The sequence below is a fragment of the Emydura macquarii genome, unplaced genomic scaffold (assembly GCF_026122565.2).
Source record: "Emydura macquarii macquarii isolate MOO-44397 ecotype Brisbane River unplaced genomic scaffold, CSIRO-AGI_Emac_v2 contig_1551, whole genome shotgun sequence".
NCBI lineage: Eukaryota > Metazoa > Chordata > Testudines > Chelidae > Emydura > Emydura macquarii.
Window position 1 is genome coordinate 19,687,804 of NW_027131688.1, and position 21,821 is coordinate 19,709,624.

The 21,821-nt window shown below is 39.0% G+C and overlaps 2 protein-coding genes across 7 annotated transcripts; one reads left to right on the forward strand and one right to left on the reverse strand.

Moving 5' to 3' along the window:
* Positions 1 to 1,137: 1,137 nt before the first annotated feature.
* On the reverse strand, positions 1,138 to 13,308 carry COA8 (cytochrome c oxidase assembly factor 8). The gene is made up of 5 exons (XM_067555003.1): positions 13,122 to 13,308; positions 10,875 to 11,072; positions 9,510 to 9,573; positions 5,316 to 5,406; positions 1,138 to 2,677 (listed from the first exon to the last, which is right to left on the reverse strand). Exons 1-5 carry the CDS (start codon positions 13,242 to 13,244, stop codon positions 2,572 to 2,574), a joined length of 582 nt encoding a protein of 193 aa, XP_067411104.1. The 5' UTR covers positions 13,245 to 13,308; the 3' UTR covers positions 1,138 to 2,571.
* BAG5 (BAG cochaperone 5) lies at positions 13,206 to 20,442 on the forward strand. Of its 6 annotated transcripts, none has more exons than XM_067554997.1 (2): positions 13,206 to 13,632; positions 15,200 to 20,442. In XM_067554997.1, the coding sequence occupies exon 2, from the start codon at positions 15,228 to 15,230 to the stop codon at positions 16,578 to 16,580; it is 1,353 nt and encodes a 450-aa protein (XP_067411098.1). In that variant the 5' UTR covers positions 13,206 to 13,632; positions 15,200 to 15,227; the 3' UTR covers positions 16,581 to 20,442. The 6 variants fall into 6 exon arrangements, with proteins under 6 accessions (XP_067411098.1, XP_067411103.1, XP_067411102.1 ...); XM_067555002.1 differs by having other exon boundaries at positions 13,380 to 13,513; XM_067555001.1 differs by having other exon boundaries at positions 13,496 to 13,513; positions 15,205 to 20,442.
* Positions 20,443 to 21,821: the final 1,379 nt, after the last annotated feature.

The following is a 21,821-nucleotide window of genomic DNA, read 5'->3' on the forward strand; positions in this document are numbered from 1 at the left end:
CCCATTGCAGGAATGGGGCTTTTGCATCCCATCACCTACTTCCTAATTGTCAATCATCCAAAGAAAAAAGTGCTTAGCTCTAATGAGCAAGAGAGGGAGTTCTAAAAATGACTTAGTCACTGAATGTGTGACTGGAAGCATTTTCAAAGTGGGCACTGATTTTAGGTGCCTCATTTGAGACAGGTGTGGCCTAATTTTCAGAAGTGCTGCACAGCTGGCAGCTCCACTTCAGTCACAGAGAGCTGCAGATACTCTCTACCTTTGAAAAACAGAACCAAGGTGTTTCAGGTTGAGAGCCCAAAAAACTGAGGCACTCAATCAGCAGCCACTTTTGCATATACTGAGCTTTGTTTTCCATCCAGACTATAAGCAAAAACATCTCAGTTGATCAAACCTATGACAGTGGTGAATAGAGAGAGGTGAAATGTCTAAAGCACCACTCTTGCAACCACTTGCACTCTTAAGCATGTGTATAAAAATAGTCCTGCTGAAGTCACCATGAAATCCCACAAGTGGTATCTCTCTCCCCCCATACATCTAACATACCAACTATTGCTGTGGGAGATCTATGGAAAAGCTGAAGTACAGCTAGATAACTTTGCCTTGTAAGCATCTTGGACTCAATCCTAATCCCTCTATATGGATGCATTAGGGACCAATGCAGTAGCAGTGCTGGACACCAAAACTATAGATATCCCATATAGTCGCTTATGCAGTTGCCAGATGAGACTTTGACATTTCTCCATAAAGCAAGACAGAGAGAGATGGATAGATCAGCTAAGAGGCCAACAGATTCACGCACAGTCCAAATCTGTCCCGATATAGGAGAAGGGATGGGCTGTGTTGTCTACTTTAAAATACTCTTCTATTAGCAGTGGCCAGGCATTGCCTGGCTATCCAGGCTTGTACTTTGATGTTGATTCCCCAGCACTGCTAAATATGAACAAACTCCTTTTATTGGGGATGTGCTTGTTTTTTCAGGACTGGGTTCTTTGAAATTCCACAAAACATAAAGGCCACCCAAACTTGGATTGTAGTAAAATATACTGCAACTATGTGTTCATGAAAAGACTGAGTAATACACATACCATATCTAATGCTTTATTTCAAGATAAAAAAATATTCTGAAACGGATAAAATATTTCAAACAAAATATTTTAATAAATATACAGCAGTGCCAGTTCTAACCTTAAACTACAATGTAACAGGTAACTTTCATACATAATATGTCCAAGGAAAGATAAGAACAGTATTACACTGGCAAGTAGGGTAACAAATAAAAACACATGGTAATTTTAAGCCCATTAGTGTCAAATCATCATTTTATGAGATGGTATGATCTATTATTGATTACATTTTATCTCACTTTGCAACATAGTCAGGAAAATTGACTCACCCAGGCATAAAATCTGCTTGCCTCACCTCAACAGGTCTGTAAACCTGATTTTACAATTACATTTGCCCATGCACATCTTATTCAGCAGATTCCCCTTAACAGGCACCAAAGCAAATGACATCTGTTCAACTTCATTAGTGAGCAGGGAACACTTTCAGTGCAAGGTCATTTCTTTTAAACAACAGATAAATGGTACAATTCAATTATAAGAATTAGTTTAAATAGCACCTGACCAATGAGGGTGTATTCCTTGAGCACCCAATTACCTCTGAAACTAGCAGGACTTTTGGGTACTCAAGGAACCTGGTGAGAGCAGCAAGTGTTTTTCAGGTTAATTAACAGATAGGAATTGGAGTTTACTAGCACTTTTCACCCCCGTATGCATCTCCCTTTTTATCATACCTGCTAAATGACTCACAATGTTTCCATTTTATTTGCTTTAAAACTAAAATATCTTTAGCAGCACAATTTATCAATCTGAGCTCTGACAACTGGAACAAATCACTTAGTTGACATGTTTCTGTTTTCACTAGAATAGATGAATTAAGATGATTCAGTTGTTTTGGTCATTTATAAGGGCATTAAACCTATATCATATTTTAAATGTTACTTTATAAAAGGGATTCCAATCACTCTAAATAAGAATGTGTTTAAAAATCGGAGTTAAACTTAATATATAATCACAAACTGCACTTACCTCTTTTTATCAATAACATACCTCTAGGGTTGTTACACCAGAGTGGAAAAATTGTAGCCCATGCAGCCAAAGCAGACCATGGCCACTTTCATCTTTCATACACTGATATGGCCCATGGAGACTACAGGATGTGGAACTAGACGAAGCATGGCACGTTGGATCATGTAGTCTCTAGGGGCTACATTTCCACATTAAAGATGAGTGTGGCTCCAATTTTATATAAATTATATGCAGGCCTTAGGCTGTTGGTAAATTGCCAATACAGCTTTTGGCTGGGCAGACTTTTGTATGTTCTGGTGTTACTCTAATGCAATGTCAAGATCAGCAGCTACTTTCATTCATGTGGCCCAATATACAAAGTAAACAGAGATCAAAGTAGTTGCTGCAGCAGTAATTCAGAGTCTAAATATGACCACAGACAGTGTGTCAGTCCAACAGGCTTTACGGTGCTGCTGTATTCTATACGATGTGGCGAACGTTAATTTTCAACTTTCGTCTTTTTCCAGCCAAGCTTCCTCCAAGCCCTCTCAAAGGCCACTTGTCCCATGAGGAACGTGATAGTAAAATTACGTTTATACCACTCTCTAGATTCCAGCACCAGAAAAACAACAGCACAAAAAGAAAACAGAAGGGGGAGAGAGAGGTAAATAATTATATTAAATATCCGACCTAGAGGCATTGATACCTGACAATTCAATTATGAATTACCTTTTCTTTCCTGGCAGCATTGCTTTCCCTGCCTAATTAGAGCTAATTTGCTTATGAAAATTTGTAACTACCACTACTAAGTACATGGCCAGAAAGAAGATGCACATTGTGTAATCAGTCTGTGGAATGCATGGCTGCAGGCACTCAATTTACTACTCTATCAGAGTTAAAGTGAGGTTGAATAGTTTTATGGCCAATAATACCAATTATATCTGAAGTTATGCAAGCTAAGATAAAGGTAATCAAGTCTCATGTTTCAAAAGGAAAGCTGATCATCAAGCAGTCAGGGAGAAATTTTCCTCTTGTACTGCACTGTACTATTGGTCAGGTGTCTGTGTATATGCATGCATTGGGATGGGATGGGTTGACCACTGTCAAAGGCAGAAAAAAATCAACCTTGAAAGATCAAATTATCTGATCCATTATGGTAAATACTAGGTTCATAAGTCTGTCTGTCTATCTATCTATATTCAGTCAGTATTATGCCTTGCAAAGTTAATGTTTTTTAAAATAATATATAATTCCTTTAACTTTTTTGAAGCATGGCTTTAAGAAGTAATTCAGGGTATAGGTAAAACAGTCTTCACTAGTCTTTCACCTCCTGATAGCTGATTTTAAATCCTTACCCTTCTGACAAATGAAAGTATGTTTTGTTGTCTCTTTCTAATTTCCAGTGGACATCTGTCCATTTCACAAAACACTGCACAATTAGCAGGAGCTGGTCAAAATAGGCTTAACTCTGGAATAACTTTATTAGTCATGGGCAACTGGCAGAGCTCTATGGGAAAGCTTTTATGTACATGCCTGGCACAAGCTACTGCTATTACCCCCTCAATAAGGGCCTGATCCAGGATCAGACCCTTAATTAGTAGTAAATTACACACAAAAATGTAACAAAGAAAATCCAACGTTTCTTAAAATGCAGGTTAATCAACAGGTCAAACTAATATTGTAATTGTGTCTCTCTTTTACTTCCACAATGAGAATTATGTATATATGCTTCAATCTCATTTCCTGTTTATTTCCTTTCCTTACACTTTTATTCCAGTTTTCAAAACTAGATAGCATTTTCAGTGCAAATATTACTAAATCCATATTCATGGAACAAATGTAATCACAGTATCAGTTAATTTTTAAATGACACTAACAAGCATGATCAATTTCCAAATCTCAACACTACTGCAGCCACAACTCGAGTCCAATTGGCAATGCTCAGAGAGTGTACAGTTGAATGCATGAGCAACAGACTCGGCAAGCTAGGCCCTCAGAAATCAGACTGCCTATATGCACTGCTATTTTCAGGGCTTTACAATTGCATTTTGTAATTAAAATGATGTAATTATACCCAGCTGAGCTGACCGCAGCATAGCAACAAGCAGGACTGTATTTGGAAACAGACTCTGCACTCTCTAACCTGATGGATGGAATATTAGCCAGTTTACTACAGTGAGCCTTCTGATGGCCAATTCAGGTAGTAGCACTGTCTGCTTTCCCAAGCAACATGTTTGCTACATCTGCTGCAATCTTATTTTAAATAAATAACCACAGCATTTTTGAATGTCTCTGTTTTAATACCATTGCATTGTTTTGTGTTTTTCTGGGGTTAATAAACATTGAGTTTTATAAAAATGTGGTAAGGTAAAAGTACAAAGTTATTGTGCTTAACTCCAAACCACAATTCACAGTAAATATGTAATATTAAAGATTAGAATGTTGTAGCAATAAAGCACTAGTTCTAATAGCATCTTAACACTTTTGAGCCCAATACCATTCAACACAACAGAGGAGAAAGAGACTCTACAGCATGCTGAAGTAAAAATGCTAAGGCTCTCTCTCAGGAATAATCTTGGATTGAGTTCACATATAGGAAAGGAAAACCCATACGACTTCAAGTACCTCCCACTACAAAACAAAGCTAATCAATTTCACTTTAGTAAGCTTATAAGTAAAAGTGGGCAAAAATAAAAAAGAAAAGAAAGTGCAAATGTTAAATACTATTTAGTTTACATGACAAAGTTTTCTATTGAGAGCAAAAACATTCACACATTGTCACTGCCTAATTCAATGTTTAAAAGGGACACAGTCAATTAGAAGTCTACCTAAATTTTCAAAAGTTAAGTGGTTTTACAATCACATTTCCCTATTGTAATTTTTTTCTCCCATTGCTGTGTGAAAGACCCCGCACAATAAATGGGGACACTGACAGACTGAGGGCTGATACAGCTCCCATGTAAATCCATGGAGAGAGACTGATTAATTTCCATGGGAGCTGGATCTAACCATAAATAGTAGAAAATACTCAAAGTGACTATACATAAAGTGCTGTGTCATGCAAAGTAAACAAATTGAAGGGAAAAAATGTATTTTTTCTGATCTTTCAGCAATAATCACCTTAGGTGCTACTTGTAACACCAATAGGCAAAAATGTTTCAGACAGAAGCCATCTAAGTTGATAGTGTCCCTTTAACTTATATGAATTACATGTATTACTCAACATGAAGAGCACACACCTACCTGTTATAACACATGTGCTTTTTAAAATTTTTACTTAAAAAGTCCTTGTAAAAATCTGCCATTTCTTCTGCATTCAATGTTGCTTTCTGACCTGAAAATAAATTTAAACATAAATACATCAAGGTTGTTCTTGTGATTAATACACTGGACTGGGGACTCAGGAAATCTGGGTTCAACTTCTTGCTCTGCTACAGAATTCCTGTTACATTGGGCAACTCACTTAGTTTTGCTGTGTCTCAATTTCATATAATACTCCCTTTCTCCTACCCTTTGTTTTGCCTATTTAGATTATAAACTCTTTGGGGGAGGGACTGTCTGTCACTGTGTCTGTATAGCACGGTGGGGCTCCGATTTCATTTGTGGCCTCTAGGCATTACTGTAATAAGTTAGAAACATAAGGCTGCTATTACTAGACTGTATTTCACTTTCTATTCAAGGTTTTGTTTTTAAGTTCCAATAAAACTTTGATTTACTTGTTTTTACTCCTTTTCCATTTAGTCATTATGATGTGATACATCCTGTACCAAGTGTAGTTACATAAACGGAAAGCAAAGAATAATATATAGGCCTCAAAAGGCATATTGAACATGTCCATACCAGACCGTAATTATAATAGTAAGGTAAACGTAATATATCAATAACATACAGTACTGTATTTATATCTCATTTTTAAAAGTTGAAAATGAGTAGTTCAAACCATTTTTTATTATTGACAAGAAATTCATCAGTATGAAGGCACATTTGTCTTTTAAAATCTTAAGCATTTAGATTTTTGGAGGTAGGCAAGTGAATTATGCAGTACCTATACAACTTTTTATGGGCATAATTTTTTTTATATTTTAAGTCACCCATGACTCTGCAGCCTCTAAGTCTGAAACAGCTTTTTTTTTTTTTTTTTTTTTTTTTTTTAAAAGCAGGAATGTTAGAGTACAGGGGAAAAGGGAGGGGGGAGCTGTTTCAGAGGATACAAACATGGCTGATCTTGAAATTTCTAAGAATCTATTGAACCCCTTTGCACTTTCTGGTTCTAAACTTGATAAAAAATAAATAAATATAAGGATCTAATGGATCCCCATTAAAAGAAAGAGAAATGGTAAAGTAGTAATTAAATTCTTAGGATTTTAAAGGCTAACCAGAACAAAGAAACCATCTAAAGCAATTCAAAAATCCTCTTCTTCCTAGTCTGAAGCCCTGCCAATACAAAGAAAAACTTGGCAATAGCTAAGTAGGCATTTCAAGTGCTGAGACTTAATACTGCAATTCTGTTTCCTCTAAGTAACCTACACCAATATTTACATGTTGTGAGATGCCAAATTTACTAACGATCTAGTAGATAAACTGGGTGCAGAAGACAACTGGTGGAAGCAACAAAAGCAAAGAAACATTACTCTGAGCAAGCCTGGTCGGGTCACAAGTAGCAGAACATGTAAGGAAAAGGATTCTTTTTACAGACGAGTGGAGAAAAAAAATGGTCCTGTGGCTACAGCACAGGATTGTGAGTTCAGAGATTTGGATGCTATTCATAGCTGTGCCACAGACTTCCTATGTGACGATGGTTAGTCACAACCTCTTTGCACCTTAGTTTCACTGTCTATAAAAAGACTGTACTTATCTCCCTGGCACAGGTGTTAGATTAAATTTGTTAATGTCTATAAACTATTTTAAGTTCTCCACACAAGCTACACTATAGAAATGCAAAGTATTATTCACCATTATTACTGTAGTATTCACAGTAGTGACAAGAGATGAATACAATGTAAGACAATGTAAAGATTGCCCACTTAACTGCAATAGTTTGTGGGGGGGTTTAATTCATGTTGTAGCCCTCACAAATATGTGATTTGCCATTCTTATAATGTTTATTATTGATAATTAATCTAAGGTTCTTTCCCATGGCAGACAACACACAAGATTCCCTCAGAAACTCTTCTTCTCCTTTCTGGGATCGAAGTAATGAGTGAAAGAATAGTACAAACTCAGTTATAACCTTAAAAAGAAATCAAATAACTGTATTGCATATAATTATTAAACAGCATAAACCTATCCAAATAAGCAATCTATACTCCCAAGATGGCCTGGTTAATAAATGCATTTCATACTTACAGTCTCAAAGACAAGAAGAAGAATACAGGGATGAAGAATCAGTGAGTGGAGCACCTCAGAAGGCCACAGATCCAGTTAATACTAGTCCAGAGACCAAGATAACTCAGGAAAAGCAAACTAGATGTACTGTCTTATACCCCACATTATGTAAATGTCACAGATTAACATCCATATTTGTTCTGGTACCCCAGTTGTTATAAGGTAATTTCCTGCCCCCATTCTATCTGTGACTTTCTAGGTGTCCATAATTAACCTTAATCATTAATATTAACAATTTGCATAAATCCTTTCTCAATTATTTCTAAATAATTCCTATGAATCAGTACTGTCTACTTACCTATCTATTGCCTAGCAACCTAACTGCAACACGCTCCCCACCCACCCCGCCAAACTCACTTCTTACAGAATCTTGCTGTGTTCTGCCACCTTTGTGGTCACTCACTTACTCTCTCCAAATGAGGATGCAAAATTATGACCTATGGTTATTGTTATCCTTTTGGGAGTGCATTACTTTAACGAAGACCCCACCTTTCATGTAACTAATTTCAAGAGGCCTCATATTAATGTTCATGCATCCAACGAAGTGGGTTTCTGCCCACAAAAGCTTATGCCCAAATAAATGTGTTAGTCTTTAAGGCATCACTGAACTCTCACTGTCATATTAATACAACAAATCTTTAATATTGCAAGCACAATAACACAATTACTTTAGTTCACCTACTTGCCCCCCATGCATGTTTCAGTCTAATAAGAAAAACAATGTCACATGCTCCTTGTAGTGTTATTGCACTTATAGCAAACAGCAACTGCAGGGGAAGTAGGGGAAAGGTAATGATATCAGAACAAGAAAGTTGTTGACTGAATAGGGCAGACTCTCTCTTTACTTTGATAAAATGAACTACTAAAACAAAACGTACAAATTCTACTGCCCTCAGCAGCCTAAGACTTTAACAGCAACTGCCGAACAAACTGTGGACAGACTTAAATCTTATTTTTCATCTGCAGTATCCTTCACTGTGACTGAATTATGGTGTAGGGAAATGTTTGCTCCAACACTTGTACCCAAGTGGAGGAATTCCAAGGAATGCACAAATTTAGTATTTTCCCTGTTATTTCTATATTCTGAATAAACCAATAAAAACAAAGTGAAAAATAATATGGCAATACAAGATTACCCTCGTTTATTGTAACAACAGAATTTAATTAGATGATGTATTAAACACAAGTTATTGGGCTCAATACGGGGTAACTGGTTGAAATAGGTGGTATATAGGAGGTCATTCTAATGGTCCTTTCTGTCCTTAAACTATGAATTTATCCTTTTCAGACATGAACAACATACTTAGTGTCATACTGTAAAGATCCACTGCATTATCAATGTCTTATTTTTAGTTACAACATACAAGTTCGAGAGTCAGTCTCTCTGTGACAACTGTATTCAGGCCAGGAAGCTTGGTAAGCAGTTGCTCTTTCCTCAGAAGTTGGCTTCTGCTTCTTCTTCTTCTTCTTTAAGGAAATACACTATATGAACTGTATAAGCCTTGGGGTTTAAAGCCAGAGCTTGAGAAGCTGTTGCCATGCTAACAGAGAGACATCAACCCAAGCATAACATGCACTTAGGGACAAACTCGACAACACTCAGCTCAATTAGCTCTCTGGTTGATGATGTGTGAGAGGGAAGAAATTTTCCCCATAGGCACAGAATAGTTATGGAGTCACTGCACTGGAGCTAATGCAGCCCCTCTAGCCTCACAGCATACCCTTTCCCCTGGGAGTGGAGGACAACAATGCACGGAGCTATGCAACAGCAGATCCTCTGACCCCACACTACTCACTATGCAAAGAGCTACCGTAGAGATGAACCATCTACCATACCCCTGCACAGCTTTTCAAACCCTGACCAACCCTGCCTCGTGCCACATAACTGCACTACCATTACTGCCAAGTGATCCTTTGCAGTCATGGAGGCAGTGGCAGGATTTGCTCTTAAATTTTTTGAAGAGAGTTTAAACTATCTGGCGAAAACTTAGTTAACGAGAACCCTCCCTTTCAAAAAGCATTTTGAATTGTATAAACAATGATTTCACTAACCTGTTTCATCTTTCATTTCCAGACCTTTAGTTTTCAGTCTTGAGTGAATGAATTCTTCTTTTCCCTAAAACACACGTTTTTCACATTATAATTTAATGTATTTCATTCTTGAAGTCAGCCATCTTTTTACCAACTACTAGCTTATTGATCAAGTTTCAAGAACCTGAGCAATATTTATAAACCAGGCACTGACAACAGCGTTTTCTGCTTAAACCAATAACAAGTTAACTGGATCCTCTTAGGAAACAATGATTTAGACTCGATCCTGCAAACCTTTAAGCATATGCATGACTTTATTCATGCAAACAGTCCCACTGAAGTAAATGGTATTAGTTATGTGAGTAAAGGTATGCAGAAGCTTAAGTGTTTGGAGAATCAGGACCTTACATTATAAGTTATAAATAAGGCAACTTATCAACTTTTGAGGTCGTGCTGCCTTTTGCACATTATGTCTGAGTTCACAGAAAGATCTTAAGCCTTTTCAAATAAATTCATAGTTATTTAACAATACAATGTTTTTTAAAAATTGTTTGCTACTTCAATTTCTTTTAAAATAAAAAAGTATTTTCTTCTACCTTTTAAAAAACAGAAATAATTTTCATCACAACTGGAGGTAGATAGCTGAACTGGTCCTCTCCCAACCTAGAATTCAACATCTTCTACCCAGTGGTGCAACCACATAAAAAAAAATTGAGAAGTACCAGGAGTGAAATGCACTGCTTGCAGAAATCATTAGACACACATTAACAGGACAGTAAAGTTGGGGAGGGAAGATATGTCCCTCCTTTTCCCTCAGTGATTGCATCTATGCCTCTCCCACTCATCCTGGAGTTAGGAGAGCAGTAGCTCAGTTTTCAGCAACCAGTTCTAATCTCACATTTCACATCCTCCAGAAAAGAGAACAGTCACAACCATGCATTTCTAATGTAAAAAACAAGCAGAAAAAAGTTTGGAGAATCCTCAAACAACAGTAAGTATACACACTTTTTAGGTTTGCAGCTCATCTTTAAATACATTCCTCAATATTTATAAGCCAATTCAATGGCAAAAAGGAAACTCCATTATTATATTGTTCATATTAAAGTCAACAATAAAATCAGTTTAAAGCAAAACCACACAATGTAATACTATTTTATAAAAGTAAAATAATTAGTTGTCGTGATCTCAACTATTCCGAACAGTTATATAATACAAAATGATCACAGTTCAAGGTCACTTATACAATACAATTGTGAAAAATCTTTCATGTAGTCATCATGTTTTCTATCAGGTACTAACACTGCAAATTCTTAGATTCTGTAGATACTGAAGGAAGATTGGTGGAGCCCTCCACCAAGTGGCTTAGTACCTCATCTACATGCTCACCTTTCTGAATGACACATTCTGGCTTGCCCAGAATTGTTGGTTCCAAACTTGAGTTTCCTGTCTAAATTCCCTAAGTCTTCGTTCCAGTGGCGATTCATTTTTAGGAATATGAAATACTATTGGTCGGAGGTTTGAGTATCTGTCAGGAGGACCAATCCAATCATTGCAAGAATGTGCTGGAGGGCAGAAACTTGAAACCTTAAATAAATACATTTAATTTTTTTTTAAAGTTTTGCATAGTCTTTCATAGAAAAGTACAATAAAATGTTTCACTCAGCTGAATCTAACCTTAAAACACAATCATGAAAACTTAAAAGTTGTGAGAGTTCAGTTTAGCTTGGTTTAAGTTTACATCAGTAAATTCACTTTTACTATATGTTTAGCAATCAGTCAGAGAGGTAAAAGTGACCTCTGGGACACAGTCATGGACGCAGAACAAAAACACCCTTATATCATACTTTCACTTGTGTCATGGACATTCTGGTTTGTTAATGTGTTTGATGGTAACATAGGAGACTACTGGGTACAGGATGAGCCTCGTATATATATCTTCATTTGCAGTTTTACTTGCAGTTTATTCTTTGCTTGTGTATGCTTGTAAGAGTGCACAAAGGAGGTACTAATCAGTGGTTTATTGAAGGTTGATCAGGTAGAACTCCTGGCTGCTAACATATTCTGTTGATGACTCACTTCTTGATTTTGGACAAGTAACCTACCTTCTCTGTACCTGTTTCCCAATCTACAAATAGGGATATTTATTTATGTCAGAGAAACATTCTGACATATATAAAGCAAGCTCAGATGGAAGACAATACAGAAATATAAATTATTATTGTATACTACCAGTAAAGTTATTTGTCCCTTTTAAAGCTTGTTAAACAATAATTTATATTCTTATTTCTGCATTTATAATTAATCTTGGTTGTATCTCGTAGGCAGGTAAACTAGTGCCCATATGTGGTTCACACTGCATGAGTAGTCTCATTGATTGCAATGGGACTACAAATAGAGCATAAAGGTAAGCATATATATACAAATATTTACAAGACTGGGGACCTAAGATGGTGTTCTTTATTTAGAGATCTGAATGAACAGGTAATCCCTGTATTGTGCTTAGAAAAAAAATGCTAAACTCAGGATCCTATGGAATCAACATTTAGCACTTTGTTTCTCTAATTTTGCTATATTGAGGAAATTCAGATTGTTTAAAGATTCTCAAACTCTTGCCTCTACTCATGTGACAATGCAGTAATTAATAATCTAGAGTTGGATTCCAATATAAATAGACTTGAAAGGATTATATTTTTAGTGGTAAATGTCAGTAAGCATCACTTTCACCATACACACACAAACTGACAAAAAATATTTCCACAATAGCCCAAGAGGCAGGTAGATACTCTCTGTGGAGAAAACAAAGCACAGAAGAGCAACATGATTTGCCAAAGCCACACAGGAAGTCAAATCAGTAGCAGAATCAAAACTCAGAAGGGTCTGATTCCAAATCACTTGCTGGTTCCTCCAGACTTTACTGTTTCCCAAGCAACACATTCATTTGTTTACTTATCAAGAAACACATACAATTAAAAAGTGGCAAATGGGATTTTATGAGACTTGCTGAGACCTTAGGATAATGTTTCATTTCTTGAAAAGTGCTGTCCAACTATAACCCACTGTTTTATTCACATTTTCGACAAACTCTCTGGAAACAATTGAACAGGAAATACAAGTAAAATCCTGTCACGAAGCAACTAGATGCTGACAGAGAGAACCCCTGGGAATACTGGGAGGCATGATAACTCAGGGAAAATAGAACCCAGGCTTCTCCCCGCACCCCACCGTCTTCTCCTCCTCAGAAGCCAGAAGAGGAGAGGATCCAAAGTCTTCCTGGCTCCCAGCCTCTAGCAGCTTCCCTAATCCCTGCCCCACAACCAGAACTGGGAATAAAGCACACCAGTCCGGACAGCCAGTCAGACCCCAGCTGCCCCCAGAAGGGCCCCAAACCCGTGACGAATACCATGGGGCAATGGGACTCCATGCGAAGATCCACCTGCGTGAAACCAGGGGCGGGGGTGGAGTCCACCCTCCGGAAGAGAATTCGAGAATAATTTCTGGCCTCCCGTCCCACTCTGCCCACTAGACCCCCAAGCCCTATTCAGCAACAGAATCCGGCCCGGCCCCGCCCCATCCCCAAACCCTGGAGCTGTGACCCAGCAAAGACCCTCCCCGTCACCCTCTCTGCCTGTGTACCCGGGTCTCCTCAGCGCCCGGCAGCACCGCGCCGCCGCCGGCTCGGGAGAAATGACGGCACGGGCTGGTGCCCAGCCGGCGCCCCGCGCGCAAGGCGGTTCTGAATCCGGGCGCCGCCGCCATCCGGGCCTGGCTCGCGCTCGCTCACGTGCCGCCCTAGCCCCAGGCCGGCGGCCGTGACTTTACGGCCACGTCGCAAGGCGAGGGCCGCCCAGCACTTCTCCCTGCGGTGCGGCAGGCGGCGCAGCTGCGGGATCTAGGCCCAGCAGCCGGCAATTGGGGGGGGCCGCGTCTCTCAGCTCAGGCCACCCTACGCTGTGGCCCCCGCCGGGTGAGGGCGGGGGTCCTCGGGTTGGCCGCTGTTTGGCCCGCGACCCGGGGGCGGCCCACAGGTGAGAGGCCCGCCGTGGGGGGCTCGGGAGAGGGACAGAGGGGCCTGCCCGGGGGACTCTGCAGCCGGCTCAGGTCCTTTGTGAGTCTGCTGAGCCCGGTGAGGGGGCGGACGCGGCGGGTAAGAGCGGGACTGCCTGGGGGTGAGAGGGGGCGGATGGAGAGCGAGGGGGGCCGGGCTGGCGGGGGTCAGGCCGCGGTGGGAGTTGAGAAGAGGAGGGCGGGGGGGTTGGGGGCGAGCCGAGGGGAAGCGGTTCCGGGCTGCTGGAGGTCGGGGACAGTGGAGGAGGGGGTGGGAGGAGCGGGAGGTGGGGTCTCCATGGAGGGGGGTCTCTCTGGGGGGGGCTGGGGGAGGGACTCTTCTCAGCCTCCTGTGATCTCGGGGCCTCGCTCGCACTCCCCCGCTAAGGGGAAGCCGGCTCTGGGCCCCGGCACTCGCTCTCTGTTCCCCCGGGGGCCCCCCATTGTGAAGTCATCTCCTGCCGGCGGCGAGGTGGCGCGGCCTGGAGGATCCCGGCTCCCCTTGCAGGGATGTAGCGACTCCGGGCTCCGGGGGGATCGGGGCCTGTCTTCCCCCAAGGCCTGGCTGGGGTAGGCGCCGTGCGGTCATCCCTATCTGTGCGGCTCCGGTGGGGCTACGTCCCGTGGCCTAGGGGCTATCTCAGCACCCCCACCTTATGCAGGGGCTGCCGTGCTGGGAGTACCATGGGGGAATGTTGTGGGTGCTGCTTGAGAACAGGTGGTGCTTGTGGGAAAGGGAAGGAGAAGATTAAGTGAACTGGAAATAGCCAGGAAAGGTGCCTCCTTGGAGGCAGGGGAGGAGAATAAAAAGTGACTAGTGAATGGCTGCCAGAAGTGGATGGTTGGGAGGGGTGTGTGGTTTAGAAGGGTACTGGGTGGGGAAGGGGTCCCTGGGAAGATGGGTGTGGATGAATGGTAATTGGATGAGGTGGAGGTGGGGAAGAAATGCCGGAGGCAGGTGGATGAAGGGTGCTGGATGTGGCAGAAGCAGGTGAGGGTTGTCAGGGGTAGATGGGTGCAAGTTAAGGGCACCGGAGGGGAAAGAGGCCAGTGACCAGTTGCTGGAGTTAGTTGCTGTTCACCTGCACCCAAAGGGGGGAAGGAGGCGAAGGGTTACTGGAAGTAGATAAATGTGGGTAAAAGATTGACAGTCTTGGTTGTCTCAGCAGTTTATTATCTCTATTCTGAATAAGGCAAGAGAATGGGAAGGAAGGGTGTGTTTACCATGTAGGGATGTGTGCATGTATGTGTGTTTCACTAAAAGATTCAGGATTGAAAATTGTCTCTTTAATTTTCTTCATCACTGAAGTAAGCAATTTGTTCTCCATTGCTTGTAATTGTTACAACTGACAGAGTGAACAAAGACTTCTAGCTGTGTAAATTAATAAGTGCATATCATTTAGTAGGAAGGAGCTTGCAGATAGCATTAGAAATATATGCACAAAATAATAGGGAAATACTATATGTTTTGAAATTAAGCGGTTCACTCTTTCTTTTTTTTTTAATTTACACCAGTAAATAAAGTCTCTTTAGCTTTTTTAGTTCAAATTAGTTTGTTAAATATTTTAAAGTGTCTTGAAGCTTTATAAAAGTTGTTAAAGGTAGCATTATGAAATATTTGTTCAAAATTTTGTCAGTCATAGTTCTTATTCTTGCCTTACTTGTAGCTCAGTTGGAACTGGAGGAAATAAGATAATGGATATGGGTAACCAACACCCTTCCATCAAAAGGCTGCAAGAAATACAGAAAGAAGTCAAAGATATTGAACAGCAGGTGGTGATCTTCAGTGGTCTATCTACTGACCGGGATTACAAGAAACTGGAGAGGACTCTGACTAAACAGCTATTTGAAATAGATTCTGTAGATACTGAAGGAAAAGGGGACATTCAGCAAGCCAGGAAACGAGCAGCCCAGGAAACAGAGAGATTACTCAAGGAGTTGGAGCAGAATGCAAACCATCCACACAGACTGGAAATAGAGGCCATATATAAGGAAGCTCAGTCATTGGTGGAACGTGAGATCACACCTTTTTATAAAGGTGGCAATTGTATAACTGATGAATTTGAAGAGGGTATTCAGGACATTGTATTGAGACTCACTCAAGTGAAAACTGGTGGAAAAATCTCATTACGGAAAGCAAGATATCGCACTTTGACCAAAGTATGTGCAGTTCAAGAGATTATAGAAAGCTGTATAAAGCAGCAACCTTCTCTGCCACTTTCCAGTGATGCACATCCTTCGGTATCAAAAATTAACTCTGTTCTGTGTGATGTGAACAAGGCTAGAGGGACTCTTATTGCAGTCTTAATGGGAGTAAATAATAATGAGACATGCAGGCATTTATCCTGTGTGCTTACAGGTCTGATTGCTGATTTGGATGCTTTGGATGTTTGTGGTCATACAGAAATAAGAAATTACAGAAAGGAAGTGGTGGAAGAGATCAATAAATTACAGAAGTATCTGGATTTGGAAGAAGAAGCAGACTCTGCTCATGCTTATGACTTGGCACAAAATCAATCCATTCTAAAAATAGAAGAGATCCGCAAAAAAAAGAACGAAGTTCATTCTTTACTTTTCAGAGCAGAAAATGCTTCTGATTTGTACTTGGGATCCAAGGCAGAACTGCAAGGTTTAATTGCCCTCTTGGATGAAGTGAGTCCAGGAAAGAACCCATGTATCAGAGAAGCCAGGAGAAGAGCAGTGATAGAAGTGCAAACTCTTATAACATATGTTGATTTAAAGGAAGCACTTGAAAAAAGGCAAATGTGTGGTGAACAAACTGTTTTGGAACACCAATCCCATAAGGCAGTCTGGAATGTTCTTGGAAACTTGTGTCAGATTCAGGGGGAAGTACTCTCATTTGATGGAAACAGAAGTGATAAGAATTACATGAGACTGGAAGAGCTCCTCACTAAGCAACTTCTGGCACTTGATGCTGTTGATCCACAAGGAGATGAGCGGTCTAAAGCTGCCAGAAAGCAGGCAGTAAAGCTTGCACAGAATATTCTTTACTATCTAGACATGAAAACAGATGAGTGGGAGTACTAGAACAGCAGTTGTATCATGTTAGATATTGCTTTCCTTTTTTTGCACTTTATGTAGACTGATAGCTCACATGAGCAGCACATGATTATAAGTTGTGTTTTTATATTTGCTCGAGTTGTGGAGATTGTGTAAATAGTTGGCTTAACTATATGGCAGCTATCCCACACTTTCACCCACTTTCCATGGCAATTGTCAGTACACAATTTTTTCAGTTTAGGGCACCATGATATGTGGGAGATATGGCTCTCTTATGGAATTCCGGAAGTATCAGAGTTTCTAATATTTGGTCAAACTGTTTTTTAAAGAACCTAATGCAAAAGTCAGAGAATGCAGATTTCTCAAAGGTGCAGGAATTTCCTTAAGATACAGTACTTGAAAAACTATGAAAAGAAGACTGGGAATTTAAGATTACTGGCCAAATGCAAGGTTAAATCCATCAACTACAGCAGCATGGACATACTTCTAATGCGCTATTCTAATCAAAAGGATTAAATACAAAAAACTGTTGGCTTTTTATTTGTGTATTTGATTTGGTTCCATCCATTTCACCTTACTGTGTTTTTGGTTTTACTATGTAGCAATATTATAATACATGTTGGAAATTAACATTTATGTACATAATGATTGGTTGTGTCCATTTTCTTGTGGTACTGGACATCTAGGAAAGAGTCCTTCAAATTCTGGCTGTGTCATCTTAGAAGGTAGCTATGAGACTTAAAAGGCAGGAAAACTATAGCATACATTGATTAGATAAATGAGAGATTTTGAGCATCTTTATACGGCCATCCATAAATCCCCGAAAAATGCACTGGATTCTCATTATTTGCCATTTAGATGTATTTTAACCCAGGCTCTGTACACACTGACGGCGGCAAATTCACTGCCGTCAGATCGATTTTTCCGGATTGATTGGGTGGCAGTGAAGACACACTCAATTGATCTGGAAATCGATCTACTAAAACCATCTCCAAAAAAAGCGTAGTGCTGCGTTGACAGGAACACATTTCCCATCGGTGCAGGGCAGAGGAGACAGCGCGCTAAAGGAAAATAACAAAATTGACGGGAGTTACGCAACTCCTATTGACTGCTGCTGAATTTTGCCAGTAGTGTAGACTTGCCCCAATCATTGCATCTGGATTTCATGAATCTTCTCCGCAACCTGTGAAAATTGAAATCACTTTAAAATGACTTGTCAGTGGGTACTTTTGATTTAACTTTGTAAATATAGGTAGTCACAAAATTATCCATAATTTGTCACGTTTCATACTGGTCATGTGATATAGACATAAGACTCAAAAAAGGCTTGATTATGGTGTGAGGTCTTTTTCTTCAGCTCAGCAGCATGAGGTTAGTCCTGCAGCTTGTTAAATAAACCTGATCATATTTCTGCAGGCACTTCCCTCTTCACTTGAGGATATAGGAATTTAGTAGCCAATACAAATCATACTTGTATAGTAGCACATTTTTGATATCCTACAGAATGCTGCACTAAATGGAAATAATGGGTCAAAATGTGTTTAAATATAGCTGTTTCCCACCTACCTCCTTTCATGTTGGATTTATAAATTACTACTTTCTAGAGGATTATTTATGTGCAACATTTTAAAAAGTATAAACCATTTCAGATACTACACTGACTAAAGTAAATATTTTAGATACATGTTTTAAATACACATTAGGGAAAACAAGATATTTTTTGAGACACAAGTGCCTTTTAATGACACCTTAAAGTTATACTATCTTAGATACAGGAACTGTTTGTCTAATGGTGGCATGATGCATTTGTAGTCATCTCTACCAACTGGATTTTTCTATTTACAATTCAGCTGTAGCTGTGACTAGAAGTTTGAGGGTGGGACTTGGGCTTAGGAAATTTGGATTCTTTTCCCAACTGCCCCCACAATGACTTGCTTAGTGACTTTGGGCAAAACTTCCAGTGCCTCAGATTGTAAGAAGGGGATAATAATGTTTATTCACCTTTTATAAAGTGCTTTGAAATCTCTGGATGAAAAGAATTGTGTAACTTCAAAGTATGATTATTTTGATTAACTGAATTTTTGTTGTTCTACTTGTGACTTCTTCACAACTCATTTGTCAAAGAAATTTAAAAAAAAATAACTATAGTAGATAAGGCATGGCTCAACACTGAGGATGCATTCTTCAGATGTTTCTCCCTATTTTTTTCAATTTATAAAGGGCCTTACCTGTACCCATCCCTTCCCTTATTTTTAAAAAAAATCACATGTGCTAGGTTAAATTGTAATTCCAATCCACTTTTGCATATTCTATTGGCTAAAACAAATTAATGGTGTTACACATCTAAATTATTTTGCTCATTTTTATAAAGGTAATTTCAAACTTTGCTAAGTACTTAAGTTGTAGCCATAACTTTTAATATACGTTTGCAACTTTCATGACAAACAGTTGGATAGTGCTTATTATATTTGTTTCTTTAATATGATATTGTTACTGTCTGGTCTCTTCAATGGTTAGATGTACAGCCATTGTTTAAAAAAATCAAAGCGTTCATATTCCTCTATAGGTCATGTGAAGCTTTCAGCATTTGATTTTTTTCCTGTAAAGGTGAATAAGAAAGTTTATATTTGTTTTTCTATTTAAGATTTGCTTATCTCAGGTTTTGTGAAAGGTTGAATCTTTAAAAAGGCGAAAGCATCAGATGGATTGAATAATGATTAACTGAGTAGATTCCAGTACCAACATATTGTGTGAACTAAGTTTATTTGCATTTTTCAACAGTATTCTACTCATGAGTTAAATGTGCAGCCTTTAAGATTTGTGGAGATCCTTATCTGGTGCAGTATTTGTAAGCAGTTTCTGCATGAATAGTAAACTAAATAAGCTAAACCAAAAAAGTATGGTGCATGGATTTTACAGAATCCTGTTTCTGTGCTGAAGAATGTAATTTGTTTGTTTTTGTATACAGGATGTCTGGGGAACACACTTGCTTTCTGATAATTAATTATCCGGCAAGTTGTAAAAGGACCAACTCACAAAAAGCCTACATTTTAGTAGTAAGTGGAATGTAAAGGCTTGTGTGTGTGCTGTACTGTTGCATCTTAGCAAAATAAATAAATGTATTTTTGGTTGTTTTGAGAAAGTTGTAAATCATGATATTTTTTCCTGATTATATTGATTTATGAGCAAGTTTGATTTGAAGTATCCCAGTCTTGATTTTATGATAACCACAACCATTTTCCCCCTCCTTCTTTCCAATTTAGTGGAGTTAACGTTTAAAAAAAAAAAAAAAGTATGCTTCATGCAAAAGTTTGTAACTAATGATTGTACGTGAATCTTCTTTAAAATGTGGATATCCAAATTTATATGTATTATACTGCGTTCGTATGTACAAATTCAAGGTTAAATATTGTTTTATTATCCTTTATTATTAATAAAATATTTTGCTGCCTTATACTCACTGTTGACTTTAATGTTGTAGCCCATGGCCTTTCCTTAAATTTTTGAATGTTAATTATCAGAGTGTAACTGATTTCCCTGACAGGAAACTCAGTTTTTATTAAAGATGTACAGGCAAATTTGTGTTTTCTCATCTTTATTTTCCTGAAAAACAGCAGTAAAGAAACTAAATTTTAAAGTTCAAGTTGTGGGAATCATTCATCACCCTGTTAAATCATGCTTCTTCAGTTTGCTGTATACCCAAACTTTGCACCAAAATAATTAAATCAATTTTAATTTGTGCTTTTTCAATGCAGACCTGTCCATCGATTCTCTTCTTTTTGGTTCTGTTTTGATTGTATAGTCTGTTACTGCCTTGTAAAAGACTGTAGCTCCGTCGGTGTAGGTATCACTGTGAACAACTCAATAAAAACCACAGTTAAGCATAAAATGGTGGTTTTACAAATAGTATGATGTATTTAAATAAATTATACTGACTCATTGTATAACTTAATGGTATACTTCCACCCACAATACTATGTTCAATTTTAATTGTCCTCAAAAAACAAAACCAAAAACAAAACCCACCAATAGAAATAAGGAGGCCCACAGATGGATGGTGAAAATTTCTTACAGCATAGAAAGACCTCTATAGGAAGAGAAACTGGGTAGATACGAATGATAGTTTAGTGAATGGGATATAGAGGAATACAAATTGCATAGTATAAGAAAGGAAAATCTACCACTACTTACCTTTTTTTAAGTAATACAAAGGCAATGGATCGTCCAATGAAGTTGAAAGGCAACAAAAATTGTGTGAAACTCAGTGCTATAAGCCATCATAACTAACAGTTTAGCAGAATTTTAAGATGGTATATTAATTAATTCACTAACCACTAACTGATGGTTAGAAAGAAATATTCCCTGTGAGAAGGTTATTTCACAATATCCATTATCTAGTGCTGAAGCATCTGGTAATAGACACAGGATAATGGTCTAGATGGACCACTGGCTAGACTCAATAATTCCTATCTCCCCATCTTTGTCTATAAGGTCTTCCTATAGGAAACAGGTTTTAGGAATATCCATCTCACTAATGGAAATGTATGGTGCCCTTCTTAACTGGGCTGTTTCTCCTCATGCAGTCTTGACAGGCAAACTTCTGTCTTAGAGAAGCTCCTTGTGAATGAAACCTGTATTTCCAGATGCTAATTGGAAAACATCTCTTGGGGGGGGGGAGAGAATAACTCCGCACTATGCCCTTAATGAAGTTCTGTCTACTAAAAATGTCCTATTTAGCTCTCAAACTTTGTCAGGTACACTTTGAATGCATGGTCTCTGAACAGCTTACAAGCCAAATAGAGAGAGAGGACAGGGACAGTGAAGCAACATTTAAGCAAAGTGACCAGGCTGCTGTTTGCCAAACATCTTGCTAGTTCCTTGATTTAAAAAAAACACAAACAGAACTCCATCTTATTCCCCTTGCCTTGCCAGTTGTTCCTAAGCTACCTAGTCCCAATGTGTGTGTTAACAGTTCTCTTCTCCACTTCCCTTTCCACACTACTTTCAGGGCACAAAGCAACTTCTAACTAATGGGCATTAGGACTAAATTTTCCCATGGGGGCAGATTATTCCATAACTTCCTATGGCATAGATACTGCACCTATTCCTGATGCATCTTGTAATGGTGGTTCGAGATAAGATTGTGAACTGGATGAGCCACTAGTCTGATCCAGGATGGCCGTTCCTAAGTTCCTACCATTACCAATGTGGTTGACGTACAATACACAAAAATGCAGTCCCTGCCTTAAACTTAAAATCTAAAGGGAT

What these genes read in the sequence shown, in the direction of transcription:
- COA8 (XM_067555003.1), bottom strand. Translation starts at nt 13,244, where the DNA reads ATGGCGGCGGCGCCCGGATTCAGAACCGCCTTGCGCGCGGGGCGCCGG. An exon ending in CGGGCGCTGAGGAGACCCGG is followed by an intron (nt 11,073 to 13,121) that starts GTACACAGGCAG and finishes TATTTATTTAAG; the next exon opens with GTTTCAAGTTTCTGCCCTCC. An exon ending in AGAATGTGTCATTCAGAAAG is followed by an intron (nt 9,574 to 10,874) that starts GTGAGCATGTAG and finishes CGTGTGTTTTAG; the next exon opens with GGAAAAGAAGAATTCATTCA.
- BAG5 (XM_067554997.1), top strand. Translation starts at nt 15,228, where the DNA reads ATGGATATGGGTAACCAACACCCTTCCATCAAAAGGCTGCAAGAAATA.